Source organism: Salvia hispanica, chromosome 6 (genome assembly GCF_029641045.1).
Source record: "Salvia hispanica isolate PSC_SH4W2 chromosome 6, Shi_PSC_v1, whole genome shotgun sequence".
Taxonomy (NCBI): domain Eukaryota; kingdom Viridiplantae; phylum Streptophyta; class Magnoliopsida; order Lamiales; family Lamiaceae; genus Salvia; species Salvia hispanica.
The window spans coordinates 44,975,406-44,991,121 of NC_142697.1; the positions used below are offsets into that span (position 1 = coordinate 44,975,406).

General features: G+C 38.2%; 2 protein-coding genes across 2 annotated transcripts; one reads left to right on the top strand and one right to left on the bottom strand.

Moving 5' to 3' along the window:
* The first annotated feature begins 4,651 nt into the window (after nucleotides 1-4,651).
* LOC148923893 (uncharacterized) lies at nucleotides 4,652-5,107 on the top strand. The gene has a single exon (XM_089061633.1). It carries the CDS (start codon nucleotides 4,652-4,654, stop codon nucleotides 5,105-5,107), a length of 456 nt encoding a protein of 151 aa, XP_088917759.1.
* Nucleotides 5,108-12,649: 7,542 nt separating this feature from the next.
* LOC148923894 (uncharacterized) lies at nucleotides 12,650-14,100 on the bottom strand. Its single transcript, XM_089061634.1, has 2 exons — nucleotides 13,313-14,100; nucleotides 12,650-13,247 (listed from the first exon to the last, which is right to left on the bottom strand). The coding sequence occupies exons 1-2, from the start codon at nucleotides 14,098-14,100 to the stop codon at nucleotides 12,650-12,652; spliced, it is 1,386 nt and encodes a 461-aa protein (XP_088917760.1).
* Between the last annotated feature and the right edge of the window lie 1,616 nt (nucleotides 14,101-15,716).

Below are 15,716 nucleotides of genomic sequence, written 5' to 3' on the forward strand. Positions count from 1 at the left end.
CTTCTTCACCTGCAATTTTCTCTACCAATATTGCATTTTAGTGTTTTTCAGGCAGCACAAGACTGGACGTACGTTAGCACTTTAAAATTAGTTATAATATACATACACTATATGTGAGAAAATTAAAAGGAAGGAATAATTCAAGGAGGAGGAGAGAAGATTACCGAGATGGAATTGGATAGGATACGAGATGATGGTATTGCCTTCACAACTCTATGTGATTGATACTTGTTTCTGCAAATCACTCTCTCTATTTATACTGCAATTTTAAGGTGTAGAGCTTTCTATTCTCCAGGCCTTATTATAAAATAATACTACTACTATAAATATAAAAATAATACTAGTTCAAATTTGGGGTGTGCCCATATTTTTATATTTGCCATGCTTAATAGTAGTAGTAGTAATTAAATACTCCATCTCCAGCATATGACAGGATAATTATAATTTTTAACATTTAATGAACTACTCTCCTCCTCCGGTGCCCATTACCCATCAGAAGAACGCAAGTGTTAAGAACTTGTTTGACTTTATTATATATAAAAATGGTAGAAAAAGATAGTGGAATATATTATGACTCCTACTTTTATATACTCTATTAGTTTTATAATAAAATAAAGTGGAATGAGACAATTGAATATGAGGTTCACTTATCAAAAATAGTAAAAATGAAATCACACTTATAAGAGGGATTGTTTTAGTAAATGTAACGTGTTTGCGATGTAGGTTGTATGTGCCATAAAATAAACTATAAATATCTTCATTAGTTGACATCTATCTTAAAGGATAAGATTTTATCTAAATTTTATAAAAGCCATGTTTATGACCAGCAATTATATAAGACATTGACTTAATAAACACTGAATCATTCAAAACAAATTCAGGGAATTCCCACAACTCAACCAAACTAGAATATTACTCCGTGTCTCTGATTTTATTACTTTATCCGTCTACGAAATATAGTTTCAATTTGTCATTTCAGATTGTCTACAAAAAATAATCTCATTTTATTTAGATTGTCTACAAAAAATAATCTCATTTTACAAATAAAACTTTGCTCTCGTTTTTAATACATATTTCTTCTTTATTCTTTTACTTTTTCACCACACTCTCGTACTTTACCCACTTTTTTTTATTGTATTATAATAATAATAATAATAATAATAATAATAATAATAATAATAATAATAATTATTATTATTATTATTATTATTATTATTATTATTATTATTATTATTATTATTATTATTATTATTATTATTATTCCTCTTTATTTTAGTATATAACCCCTTGTCCTTGCAATTATTTATAACCAATATTTAAAGGTTTACCACTTAGTGTTCGTACAGATTATCATCTCATGTCAAAAATTGTTAGCCCTACAGTTAGTGTTGGTAAGTTACCATTCAAATTAGTTAGACAAGACACGATAATGACCAGAATATTGTGTTGCATGATTAAAATATAATATAAAATCCCATGCCGAATAAGAAATGTTGTAATTAGAGTGAGACAGAGGGAGTGTAATAAAAAGATCAGTTATTAGAGTGAATCCTAAACTATTTGATTTGAACTTAAAATAACTTTTAATTTCAAATATTATCACTAAAATACATAAACTATTAATTTTGAAATTATTTAGATTGATTCAGAGGGTTGATATATATATATTTTTTTTAAGTTATTTAACTTGTGTGATAATTTTTTTTCTTCGATGGAGTCTCTTTTAAAACACAATTTGATGGGGTAGAACATCTAAATAAATTTATACTCCTATGTCCTAAATAAAATAAGATTATTTAATTACTAGTTATTTTATGTAAAATAGACATGTGCCATATGCTAAGTCAATCATTTGACTTTTGAATTGGCTCTTCGGTTTTAACTTCGAACATTTTTTAACTCAAAGGATAAGATTATATCTAAATTTTTTAAAGGCCATGTCTATGGCGAGCAATAAAATTAGACATTGACTTAAAAATATTGAATCATTCAAAACAAATTCAGGCCATTCCCACTACTCAACCAAATTAAGGAAATTCTGTTGGGTTGTCTTAAATCTAAATTCGGATAGGAATTAATATGAGATTAATTCCTATTGAATATATTATATGAAAAGAGAGCACAAAGGGAGGAAAATAGCGTAGATTGGCGGTTTCTCCAAGAGGGAGAACCGAAGGAGGGAACGAGATTAATAATTTAATTCTTCATTCTGCTTGATAATTATAAAAGGCTCAACATATATTTATAATATGTGTGGTACAAAAAGATCTCCTATAAACTAGGAAAACAAATCAAAAGCAAATCAAATCCTAACCACAATAGAAAGTAAATAAATCATAACAACTAAATAATACTAAAGCATAAATAAACTAAATAATTATACGGACAGAATATCAGCTCCCTTCCGTAATAAAATAGAATATCATGTCCCTATCAACCCTCCCACCGTTGGAAACCACCTTGCCCTCAAGGTGGAAGTCAGCAAAATAATCTTCCATCTCATTGTTGTTGTCTTTGTTTGGATCTTCGCCTGCAAACAAAATTGTATTGTTTGGGACCGCAACAATTGATTGAGAAATCATCTTTGGGCATGAGATTTCTTTAGCAATCATCTTTGGGCATGAGATCTCTTTACCAACTGACATAACCAATGGCGACAATATTAATTTATGGGCTATGAGAATTTGGAGGAAATTTGGTTTCCACCAAATTCATTGCCTCATCCAACGCTTGTATCAATTCGTCATCATTTTTTACCATCTCTTCGGTGAAGGGATTAAACTCGACATTTGTTGTTGGCTCATCGTCATTTTTTGCAACGGGCTCGATGATAGAATCAGATGTGGCCTCCTTTTTAGCCATGACCTATATTTTTGCTAAATATGCAACTGTTTCCATAATTTTGTTGAGATGTTTATTCGTCTCGGCGAAGTAAATGACATCCTCATCAAAGTTATGATAAAAAAACATCCAGAAATTCTTGCCATGAGCAATTAGGATTCAAGCGTCGATACTCATGGAGTCATACAAATGCTGGATGGTCAAAAAACAACCTAACAAAAAACAAAAACCAAACGATCAGCATCAGAGAACAAAATGACAGTCAAAATATTCCTGAATATCCAAAATCCACCTCACGGGGTTAACACCAGAAAACCGAGGAGCATAGTCTGGAGGAGAATTTCACAGCAAGACAGACATGGTGGTAGAAATCAGTAGGAGGATGAGAAACCTAATGAAAACACCAATTTGATAGGAATTAATATGAGATTAATTCCTATTGAATATATTATATGAAAAGAGAGCACAAAGGGAGGAAAATTGTGTAGATTGGCGGTTTCTCCAAGAGGGAGAACCGAAGGAGAGAACGCGATTAATAATTTAATTCTTCATTCTGCTTGATAATAATAAAAGACTCCATGCATATTTATAATATGTATGGTACAAAAAGATCTCCTACAAACTAGGAAAGCAAATCAAAAGCAAATCAAATTAAATCCTAACCACTATGGAAAGTAAATAAATTATAACAACCATATAGTACTAAGAGTATCCACAGTGGGAGGGCTGCGGTCCTTGGCCCGGAGTCGGCAACTACAGAGGCGCAAGGTGGACGAGGCCCGAGGAGTGGACGAGAGAGGGCCGAGCTCTCGGCCAGGCCGAGGCCCTTGGGCGCGCGACTCGGCTCGCCACTGCAGGGGCCGAGAGCCGTGGCCCTTGGGCACCGAATTATTATTATTATTTTTTAAATTTTTTATATATTCTTCCTTTTTCCTCCATTTTTTTACCCCAAACCAAACTCCACTCTTTCCAATTGATTTCAATTTAATTTCAAAACATGGATTCCAACGATGATAGTTTTCAACGAGCGATCGATCAGGAGTTCGATGACCTCGTTGTAGCGGTGCAAGCTGAAGCCGACGAGGAGGAGGCGGTGGTGGCTGTCCCTCGGCCAATCTATCGTCGCTGGTATATCAACCGTGACCACACCGGTGCCGACCAACGCTTGATGGAAGACTACTTCAGCGACAACCCTCGTTATCTGCCGGAGATCTTTTTTCTCGGCGATTCAGAATGTTGCAACGACTCTTCATCCACATTGCGTATTGTTTGTCTCAGTGGTACAAGTGCTTCACCTTGCGTCATGATGCCACAGGTCGACCCGGATTATCGACATATCAGAAGTGCACCGTGGCAATTAGGCAGCTTGCCTATGCCGGGCCTGCTGACATGTTCGATGAATATCTACAGATGGGCGAAACGACTGGGATTAAGACCCTGAGACAGTTTTGCAAGGGTATCAAAGAAATCTTCAAAGGGGAGTTCCTACGGAAACCAACGGCCGAAGAATGCTAGAGACTGATAAATATGCACTGGACTGTGCATCATTTTTCGGGGATGATGGGTAGCATCGATTGCATGCACTGGGAGTGGAGGAACTGCCCGATGGCTTGGAAGGGGCAGTTTACTTCTGGTTTCAAAGGGCGACATCCCACGATGATCCTTGAAGCCGTTGCTGACTAACGCTTGCGAATCTGGCATGCGTATTTTGGTGTCGCTGGGTCGAACAACGACATCAACATTCTACAATCATCGCATCTCTTCAATGATGAGTCCCGGGGTAAGGGTCCGCATGTCAGCTTCGTGGCCAATGGCACGCAGTACAACAGGGCATACTATTTGGCCGATGGAATATATCCTCGCTGGCCCGTGTTTATCAAGACGATCCGACAACCAGTTGGGCCGAAGCAGACCTATTTTGCAGAAAAAACAAGAGGGCGCTAGGAAGGATGCTGAGCGGGCTTTTGGAGTCCTCCAAGCGCGATGGGCCATTATACGGTGTCCGGTTCGACTATGGCACGAAAATGATGTCGCAGACATCATGACTGCGTGTATCATATTGCATAATATGATAATAGAGGATGAAGGCTTTGCTGCAGAGCGCTTGGCATCGGAAGATGGTGCTAGCACAAGTCACGGTATTGCAACCCCTCCCCTGCAGATGGGTGTACCACGCAGTAATGAATACTTGATTCAACGATTCACCGATATGCGGAATGAAATATCACATTCAACACTGCAGGCTGATTTGGTTGAAGAGGTCTAGAACCGTAGAGAAGGGGTGCAACGTGATATGGGTTCTCTTTGTTGTTCGTGTTGTATCGAAAGTTTTCGTTGTATAGTTTTCCCTTTTATAATAATACAATGAAAATTTTGTTATAATTTTGTTTATTTTAATTATTTACTATGTGTTCTAATTATTATATGCAAATAATATTTATTATAGCTAAAATTAAAATATAACAAAAAAATGTTAAGAAAATAATTTTAATTGGTGGTGAAGTTTTCATGGGCATGCCCGTGGACACTCTAAAGCATAAATAAACTAAATAATTATATAGAGCCGATGAATATCAGCTCCCTTTCATAATGAAATAGAATATCATGTTCCTATCAAACTCTCATTGTTTATAATTTCGACTTCTCTAGTCAGATTATATAGGCCCTGTTAGAGTTTGTATACTAGAAATCACCTTTCGAGTGATTGAATACAAAGTCTAAGTCTTTGTTTTAGTAGACCGGTTGTGGGCGTCGTCCACTTTAAGGTAACACGGTCAGTTCTAAACAAAGAAAAAGAATAATTTCACAACCTAAATAGGCTTAGACTACCTATCGTGAAAGGTTGCAATGTCAGTCCGATTATTTCTAAGCCTTACTGAAATAAGATGACGTTGGTGTGGTATAGCACTGAATGGATCTAACAACGAGACAGTCTTTATGCTATCTACTGAAAGACGAGGTCTCGTAAATTATTTCTCAATCAATGTAAGTTAGCATTGAGCATACGGTATTGATTATGCACTGCTTTGACTTACCAAATGGTGCGGGTTTTTCGCAACCCAATAAGCCTGGTATATTATTTGATGCGCTTTAAGTCTGAAGCTTTTGACAAGTTCAAGGAGTTTAAGGCTTATGCTGAGACGCATCATGGAAAACGTATCAAGAGCCTGCGATCTGATCGCGGAGGCGAGTACCTCAGTGCCGAGTTTTTGGACTACTTATCAGTAGAGGGAATTGAATCCCAAACGACTGCGCCGGGCACACCTCAGCAGAATGGCGTAGCTGAAAGAAGGAATAGGACCTTGTTAAACATGGTCCGATCGATGATGAGTTATGCACGACTGCCCATTTCGTTTTGGGGACATGCCTTGCTTTCCGCAAGTCATATCTTAGACAATTTACCGTCAAAATCTGTTCCTGCTACTCCATATGAGTTGTGGACTGGGCGTAAGCCCAATCTAGAACATCTCAAGATATGGGGGTGTCCAGCTCATGTTTTGTAAAATGATCCAACTAAGCTGGGCTCAAGGACAGAGGTATGTTTGTTTATAGGGTACCCCAAAGGTTCGAAAGCTTATGAATTCTATAGTCTCCGAGACAAGAAAGTTATTGTGAGTACTCACGCGACATTCTTAGAGGAAGACTTTGTTATGAATCATAAACCCAGCAGTGAGGTAGCTCTTGAAGAGCTCACTTCAGTCACAAGTTCCATTAACCAAGAACAAGTACCAAACGTACAACCTATTCCCGAACCTTCAACTTCTACACCTAATGTTGTAGTGCCGCGCCGCAGTGGGAAGGTCTCTCATGAGCCCGAAAGGTACATTGGTTTGGGAGAATCCATGGATCACTCCTCGGACAACAATGTACTAGATCTCTGGAACTTTGCAGAGGCACAGGCTGTTGTCGATCATTGCGAATGGGTAAAAGCAATGGATTCGGAACTACAATCTATGATAGACAAAGACGTCTATGATTTTTCCGTCCTACCCGAAGGCTGTACTGCCATTGGGAGCAAGTGGATATACAAGCGTAAACGTGGACCCGATGGACGAGTTAAAGTCTTTAAAGCAAGACTAGTGGCCAAGGGGTACACCCAAAAGGAAGGTGTCGATTACGACGAGACCTTCTCCCCAGTGGCCATGCTCAAATCGATCCGGATTCTTTTATCTATAGCAGCTTATATGGATTGCGATGTGTGGCAGATGGACGTTAAGACTGCGTTCTTGAACGGTAGTCTTGAGGAGACCATCTACATGGAACAACCCGAGGGTTATGCCGTTAAGGGCAAAGAGAACATGGTTTGGAAGCTTAAGAGGGCCATTTATGGCCTCAAACAAGCATCCAGATCATGGAATCAGTGCTTCGATCAAACTGTTCATAAGTTTGGATTCGAAAAATGCCCTAACGAAAGCTGCATGTACAAGAAGGTAGAAAAAGGGAATGTGGTGTTCTTAGTTTTATATGTAGATGACATTCTTCTAATTGGAAACAATAAAAAGATGTTGTCATCGGTAGGAACCTGGTTGTCAAACCAGTTCGAGATGAAGGATATGGGAGATGCGGGACACATCCTAGGTATCAAGGTCCTTAGGGATCGTGAGAAAAGGATGTTGTGCTTATCCCAAGAGCCCTACATCGACACTGTACTTAGCCGATTTAGCATGCAAGATGCCAAGAAAGGTTTCTTACCTTTTAGACATGGCATTCATTTATCTCAAGAGATGTCTCCTAAGACAACAACTGCGATAGCAGAGATGAGACGGATACCATACGCTTCGGCAGTTGGTAGTCTCATGTATGCTATGCTTTGTACAAGACCTGATATTTGCTTTGCTGTTGGCATGGTAGCAAGATATCAATCAAATCCTGGCCAAGGACATTGGACTGCAGTAAAGAACATACTCAAGTACCTTAAACGGACTAAAGACTATGTTCTAGTTTACAAAGCAGGCGAGCTATGCCCTTTGGGATATACTGATTCAGACTTTCAAGCTGATCAGGACTCGAGGAAATCTACTTCTGGCTATGTGTTTACCTTAGGAGGTGGAGCCGTAATTTGGAAGAGTGTAAAGCAGAAATGCATTGCAAACTCTACCATGGAAGCCGAATATGTGGCCGCTTCGGAGGCTGAAAAGGAGGTTGTATGGCTCAAGAACTTTCTTATGGACTTAGGTGTGGTTACGAATCTGCCAAAGAGCATCATCATTTATTGTGACAATTCTGGTGCTGTGGCTAATTCGAAGGAACCAAGAGCTCACAAAGCGAGCAAACACATTGAGAGGAAGTATTGATGATATATAGTGCAGAGAGGAGACATAGAAGTGGTCAAGATTGCGTCAGAGAACAACCTGGCAGATCCTTTTACTAAGGCATTGGCGGTCAAACCGTTCGAGCGCCATGTAGAAGGAATGGGAGTTCGAATCGCTCGAAACCTCAACTCGCTTTCAGTATAAGTGGGAGAATTAGACGTAGTGCATAATTTTTTGTTGTATACTCGAAAGCTGTTTTGAGTATAAGTGGGAGATTGTTAGAGTTTGTATACTAGAAATCACCTTTCGAGTGATTGAATACTGTTAAAACTCTCATTTTATTTTCCAAATGAATAAACAGATTATTTTTGTCATAATGTTGTTATATTTTACATTTAATGGATGTTAATTGCATATTTAAATGTATAAGTAATTTAACAAAGTCTAAGTCTTTGTTTTAGTAGACCGGTTGTGGGCGTCGTCCACTTTAAGGTAACACGGTCAGTTCTAAACAAAGAAAAAGAATAATTTCACAACCTAGATAGGCTTAGACTACCTATCGTGAAAGGTTGCAATATCAGTCCGATTATTTCTAAGCCTTACTGAAATAAGATGACGTTGGTGTGGTATAGCACTGAATGGATCTAACAGCGAGACAGTCTTTATGCTATCTACTGAAAGACGAGGTCTCGTAAATTATTTCTCAATCAATGTAAGTTAGCATTGAGCATACGGTATTGATTATGCACTGCTTTGACTTACCAAATGGTGCGGGTTTTTTGCAACCCAATAAGCCTGGTATATTGGGTAGTGGTGATTAATATCTAGCGGTGCTAGGATTGCTATTATGTTGAATCGTGCGCGAGGTGAGCCTCGTTTGATAACATCCTCAAGAGAAGCTTGAAATAAGGTTTTATTGTTCGGAACCTAGCTAGTTGGAGTTTAACTACTCTATGAATAATAAATAAGATTTTCTTGCTGAGTCCTCTCTTGGAATAAATAAGATATTAATTAATTAAGTCCATAGCAGACAATAATTAATTAATTGATGTTTCTATCTTAAGCGCGGGAAATAAATATAAAGTATTGGAAACCCGAAGTACTTGTAATTTTGGATTTGGATGGGGAGTGCAGTATTACTTCTGTAGTGGATGCTCGTAATATTCCAATTTTAAGCTTATATTAAATTGGGTTTAATTTAATTAGTAAAAAGCTAATTGGAGGAGCCCATATCCAAAGCCTTCCATAGATCCCTGTCTGGGCCCAATATGTGACTTATTATAAATAGGAGAATAAAGGAGACAGAAAATACACTAATTATTTTCTCAAAATTTTCGGCCCCTACTCCTAGTAGTAGTCGAAATTTTCTCTCCTCCGAGGGAAAGGATTTCTGTCTTCTCTATTTAAGTCCTAGTGTCCTGGTGAGATCAGCCCACCCTGATATCAGTTCACAGTCCGGGAACCAGTCAGAAGATCCGTGGTTTTGTACTGAAGATCTTCACGAGGAGAAGGCGCTAGCCATCTTCGATTCTTTGGAGAATCATCAAGGTATAATGGCTAAACCTTAGAACATCATGTTTTAGGTTTCTATTAGTTTAAATCATGTTATTATTTGAGTTATCAGCATGATACGTGAGATAATTACGCGAATAGAATTTGTCTAAATAATCCGCTAAATAGATCTGATTATTATGTAATTGATTTATAAATGCGCTTCCGCTGCCAAACCCCTACAGGCCCATCATTGATCATATATGGTAAAGATACCTAATTATATCTTCTATAATTAAGTAATGTGAATTTGAAGAGTGTGTGTGACTTATGTGGAGAAAATAAAATATAAACAAGGGAATTAATTTTTCTTTTTAAAAATAAAAATAAACTAAAAACAATAATATGAAAATGAACTAAAAAATATTAAAACAAAAAGAGAAAAAAAAAAGGAATTTGGCTTAAGCTCTACCGAGGAGGAAAAAAACTAAACTAGAAACTTAAAAAAAAATAAACAAAAATAGAGAGTTATCATCATTGAACTTTAAATTTCACCCACGCTCTACGAACATATCAAGTGTTGTAGCAGATGATTGTGTCTTGCACCGGAGTGTAGAGTAATCCATTGTTGTGATTCGTGCTCTCCTCAAATAGCAACCCTTGCAAAACAAATTAAAAAAATTAAAATAAATTATACAAAATATTACACTCTAAATTAGTATTATCAACCGTTTTACAATATTAGCTTAAAGCAATAATATTCCTCGGCAATGACGCAAAAAACTTGATACACTATTTATTAGCACTAAAAATACCTGCAAGTTTACAGGGTAGATCTAGTATAGTTAAAGGTCAGTACCGAGATATCAAACACATGGAATAAGATTGCAACTAACTATCATATACTAAGCGTCATATACTATTTAGAGACACTGAGTTTTGTGTTTTGGTTTTATAAACTAGACATAAAAAAACAAGTATAAAAAAAAACAATAATACAATGCAGGCTATAAAAATGTAGAGTTTTTGGATCCAACTACATAATCATGAGCTATTAACCAAACGACTTCCTTGAATTACGGTCTTTAGAGTTATTAAGTCGGTCGCTATATTAGATTAAACCCCCTCCCTGACAACTCATAGTTTAGTATGGTTTTAGAGATTTTTAACCCACGTTTTTGTTGAATTAAGGTGTTTATAATAGGTTTTCACCAATATAGTTATTAATTAGATGAAATAATGAGTTTGTTGGAGTTTTGAAGTAAAAACAGGTTAAAACGGAGCAAAACGGAGCAAATGGATGATTCTAGGGACTTCGCCCGATCGGGCGTTTTTGGCCGGCATCGCGATATTTCCGGATTGCCCGATCGGGCGTTCTGCACATTGCCAATCACCCGATCGGGCGTTTTTACGCAGTACACATTTTTGCCATTTTTCACTCCGAGTATAAAAGGGTTCTCACTCATTTTCGAACCCAAACTTCCCCCACTGCAAAATTAAGAGTGAAATCGAGAGATTCAAGAGGATTGAAGGCAAGGAGGCTTCCATCTTCAAGAGATTGAAGAAGAAAGATTCTCCTCAACATCAAGTCCACCTTAGGGAGTTCTATTTTCCATTTCTACTATGTTTTCCTTTTCTATTCTTGTATTTTCTTTTGTTTTAGCTTCCACTATGAGTAGCTAAGTCTTTATTAGGGATATTGGTGAAGTTTGTATGGAATCCATGGGTTAAACCTTGATTTATGTTTATCTATCTCTTTTGTGGTGGTTTTGTTGGTTATTGTGCTTTTTCATTGTCTAATTGCTTAGCTACCAATTGGATATGTTTTATTCTAATTATTGTCATTGAGAGATGCTTGATTAGATTGTTAAATAGTCAACAACTCCGTGCGTTTTATGTTATCGAGAGATGCATAGATAGAGAGATGGCTTGGGTCCGTAGGTTTTAGGAGTCGGACTTGAAGTGTAGGGAGGAGAATCCGACATTAGAGGCCGATCAACGCGTTAGATGCACCCTGAGAGGAGGTCTAACCAATTAACCCGACCTTCCTAGCCACCCGTGAGACCAAATAGATAAACATGATCCCTAGGTGAACACCCGTAATCCATACCAACGGATCCATATCCCTACCTTCCCAATTTGTGTGAAAACTACCTTTTATTTGCTTTAGTTTCCTAATTTGCTCTTATTTGCTTACTTGTTCTTTGTTCTTAGCTCGTAGTTTAAGAAAAACCAAAAACAATAAAAGTCTAGATAGTGTTCAAAGTTGGATCGTAGTACTCAAGCCGGCATTTAGTCTTCGAGGATCGATAATTTTAACTTGCCACGTGCTACATACCCCATACACTTGTGGGTGACATATGTTGAAACCAAAGTCCCCTTTAAATCTCTAACATCGAACTCCCAAAAGATTGTTAAGACCAATGACCTCACGTGAAACCTCAACTCTCGCGAGTTCTATTGAATTAAAGTGTGAATTATCCTTTTTTCCAAGTCAATTATTTCGTCTCCCGAATATTCTAATCAACTCTAATATGTATTCAAAAGGTAGCTAATCAATTGAATATAGCAAATCCTCAACTCAATCTCTATTAAATTTGTTTGTACCAACTGTTTGATGAAATGCCTGAACGAAAGTTTGCCCTCCAATAAGTGTTTGTGAATAGTCATGATCCAGTTTTTTTCTGGTGTTTGATGAAATACCTGAATGAAAGTTTACCCTCCAATAAGTGTTTGTGAATAGTCATGATATAGTTTTTTTCTGGTTTTTCAAATCGTTGAAATTTCTTAACTATTAAATGTTCGAATTAGCTCAAATTTCATTAGATGCCTTTGAAATGGTTCTATAATTAAACAAAATAATTTGAATCAAAGATGAAAAACCACCATAATTAAACACACAGGAACACACCAGTTTTATTCATATCTATCATCAGATACATGTATCTTGGAGATGATAAGAAAGGCAAACCACACAAGTTGGAAATTGGAAAAGAAGCAGGAAATTACATGATAAGAAAGGGAAAGCAAAGCACACAAATTGGAAATTGGAAAGGGAAACCAAGCTAGAGAGGAATGGCTTTCCCGATCTCGAAGTCCATGTTGTAATAATTGGAGCCGTAGTAAATACCATCATCGTGATGCGTTACAGTGTGTTCACCGGTGGCGGAATCAACGTCTTCCTGCGAGTAAGAGAAGGGCACACTGTAGCTTCCCTTAGTTCCAATGTAGCTAACTTTGACGGAGCTGTTAGCAGGCACATCAGCTGTAGCATTAACCGTAGTTGAATTTTTGATCTCCGTCTCTTCCCCCCACGACCACACCTTCGTCAATGACACAGATACTTCAACTTTTCCTTTGACAATTTCGGTGAGGTTACCTTCGAAGGAGACCTTCACTCCTCCCGTCAAACTCCAAGTACTCGTAAAAGTAGACGTCTTCTCTTCTTCGTACGCTATGGCGCCCGTCAAGGTTGCCTTGTCATTCGATTTGTTCGTAAGCGTGGCTGACCCGGCTATGAATGGCTCCTGATTGTATATCCTCGCCTCATCCAGCTGATACTTGACGTCGTACACTTTTCTTGACGACACCCGTTCCTTCACCTCGAACTTGGCCTCGTTGACTATAGCCTCCGCGGCCGCGTGCAGGTAGTCGTAGTAGAACCTGTTAATTAAATATTTAGAAATAAGTCCACAAGAGAGAACTGAAACCACTATAGACGTACGTACCTGTTGCGACTGCAGTACTTGTTGTTGGCCTCGCAGCGCAGCGCGATTGTCTTTTCATCCATTTTGATGGGCCAGAAGAGAGTGTCTTTGTTGGCGGTGTCCTGCTCGCTGGCGGTGGCGTATACGGTCTGATCTCCGTCGTTCACTCGCTTCCAGAACTTTTTATAATAATCCGACTTTATGCGGATATGCCCGGAGGGCAATGGCTGGATCTCGTAAGTTGAGCTGTTGCTGTTAGGATCATCCGACATGAATTCGAGGGAGTTGTAGCTGTCCCTGACCGCTTTGAGGTACTTGTCGTTGTTGGACTTGAACGAGATGTGCTTTGGCAGTTTAACAATCGTTTGCCAATTCACAAAGGTCAGCCTATTAGCAGCGGTGGGGCCCTTCACCACCACTGCGCGGCTTTCAGGTTCGCTTCCGACCTCCACGAAGAATCCCGAGGGGACGTGGACCAGATTGAAGACACCTTCGCCGCTAGTACTGTTAGCTTGGAACAGGGTGCATGACTCTTTTTTTGTGTCCTCTTCTGCCGTTGTCGACACAGCAACGATGAACCCATCTACCGCGTTGTTACGAGACCAGTACTTGTTGTTGTGACTAAATCTTATGTGGAAGTATTTGCTATTAGTCGTGGAAGGATCAAGCTCGATCTTTGCCATCCGGTTGAACGCACCAATCTCCGACTCAAGTGCCACCGTTCCACTCGCATCCTTGTACGCCAAAAAGCTGCTCGTAGATGACTCTGGCTTCAGCAGCACGTACTGTGAAAACGACGGCACTGACATCTTCTTCACCTGCAATTTTCTCTACCAATATTGCATTTTAGTGTTTTTCAGGCAGCACAAGACTGGACGTACGTTAGCACTTTAAAATTAGTTATAATATACATACACTATATGTGAGAAAATTAAAAGGAAGGAATAATTCAAGGAGGAGGAGAGAAGATTACCGAGATGGAATTGGATAGGATACGAGATGATGGTATTGCCTTCACAACTCTATGTGATTGATACTTGTTTCTGCAAATCACTCTCTCTATTTATACTGCAATTTTAAGGTGTAGAGCTTTCTATTCTCCAGGCCTTATTATAAAATAATACTACTACTATAAATATAAAAATAATACTAGTTCAAATTTGGGGTGTGCCCATATTTTTATATTTGCCATGCTTAATAGTAGTAGTAGTAATTAAATACTCCATCTCCAGCATATGACAGGATAATTAGACTTTGTCTCTGATTATAATTTTTAAAATTTAAAGAACTACTCTCCTCCTCCGTGCTGGGTTACAAACCCATCCCACATCGGATGAGTGAGGAAAGTTGGAAGGTGTATATAATTCACGTCCAACCTCAATTAGTTTGAGGCCTTTTGGGAGTGACCCAAAAAAAAATCTGTACAGGCTTGACCCAAAGTGGTATCAGAGCCCAGGTAGCTATGGGTCGGGCCTGGATGAGCCCCGGTAAAGGTCGGGCCCTGAAAGACTCGGGTTAATGTTGCAATCGACGGTCCTAACAAGTGGTATCAGAGCCCAGGTGGCTATGGGTCGGGCCCTGAAAGACTCGGGTTAGAGTCGGGCACTGGATGACCTAGGAGCCAGAGCTGAAACGACCCATGTTTGTGTGTACTGCATTCCCGATGTGGTCTCGGTTTGAGGGGAGGTTTGTTGGGTTACAAACCCATCCCACATCGGATGAGTGAGGGAAGTTGGAAGGTGTATATAATTCCTGTCCAACCTCAATTAGTTTGAGGCCTTTTGGGAGTGACCCAAAAACAAATCCGTGCGCGCGGACAATATCAAACTAATGTTGCAGTCGACGACCCTAACACTCTGGTGCCTATTACCCATCATAATAACGCAAGTTTTAAGAACTTGTTTGACTTTATTATATATAAAAATGGTAGAAAAAGACAGTGAAATATATTATGACTCTTACTTCTATATACTTCATTAGTTTTATAATAAAATAAAGTGGAGTGAGACAATAAAATATGAGGTCCCCTACAAAAAAAGTACTAGTAAAAATGAAATCACACTTATAAGAGGCATTATTTTAGTGTATGTAACGTGTTTGCGATGTAGGTTGTATGTGCCATAAAATAAACTATAAATATCTTCATTAGTTGACATCTATCTTAAAGGATAAGATTTTATCTAAATTTTATAAAAGCCATGTTTATGGCCAGCAATTATATAAGACATTGACTTAATAAACACTGAATCGTTCAAAACAAATTCAGGGAATTCCCAAATCTCAACCTAACTAGAATATTACTCCGTGTCTCTGATTTTATTACTCAGTCCGTTCACGCAAATATAGTTTCAATTTGTCATTTTAGATTGTCCACAAAAATAATCTCATTTTACAAATAGAAATTTGCTCTCATTTTGTATACATA

What these genes read in the sequence shown, in the direction of transcription:
- LOC148923894 (XM_089061634.1), bottom strand. Translation starts at nt 14,100, where the DNA reads ATGTCAGTGCCGTCGTTTTCACAGTACGTGCTGCTGAAGCCAGAGTCA. An exon ending in AAGTACTGCAGTCGCAACAG is followed by an intron (nt 13,248 to 13,312) that starts GTACGTACGTCT and finishes TTTAATTAACAG; the next exon opens with GTTCTACTACGACTACCTGC.
- LOC148923893 (XM_089061633.1), top strand. Translation starts at nt 4,652, where the DNA reads ATGGCACGCAGTACAACAGGGCATACTATTTGGCCGATGGAATATATC.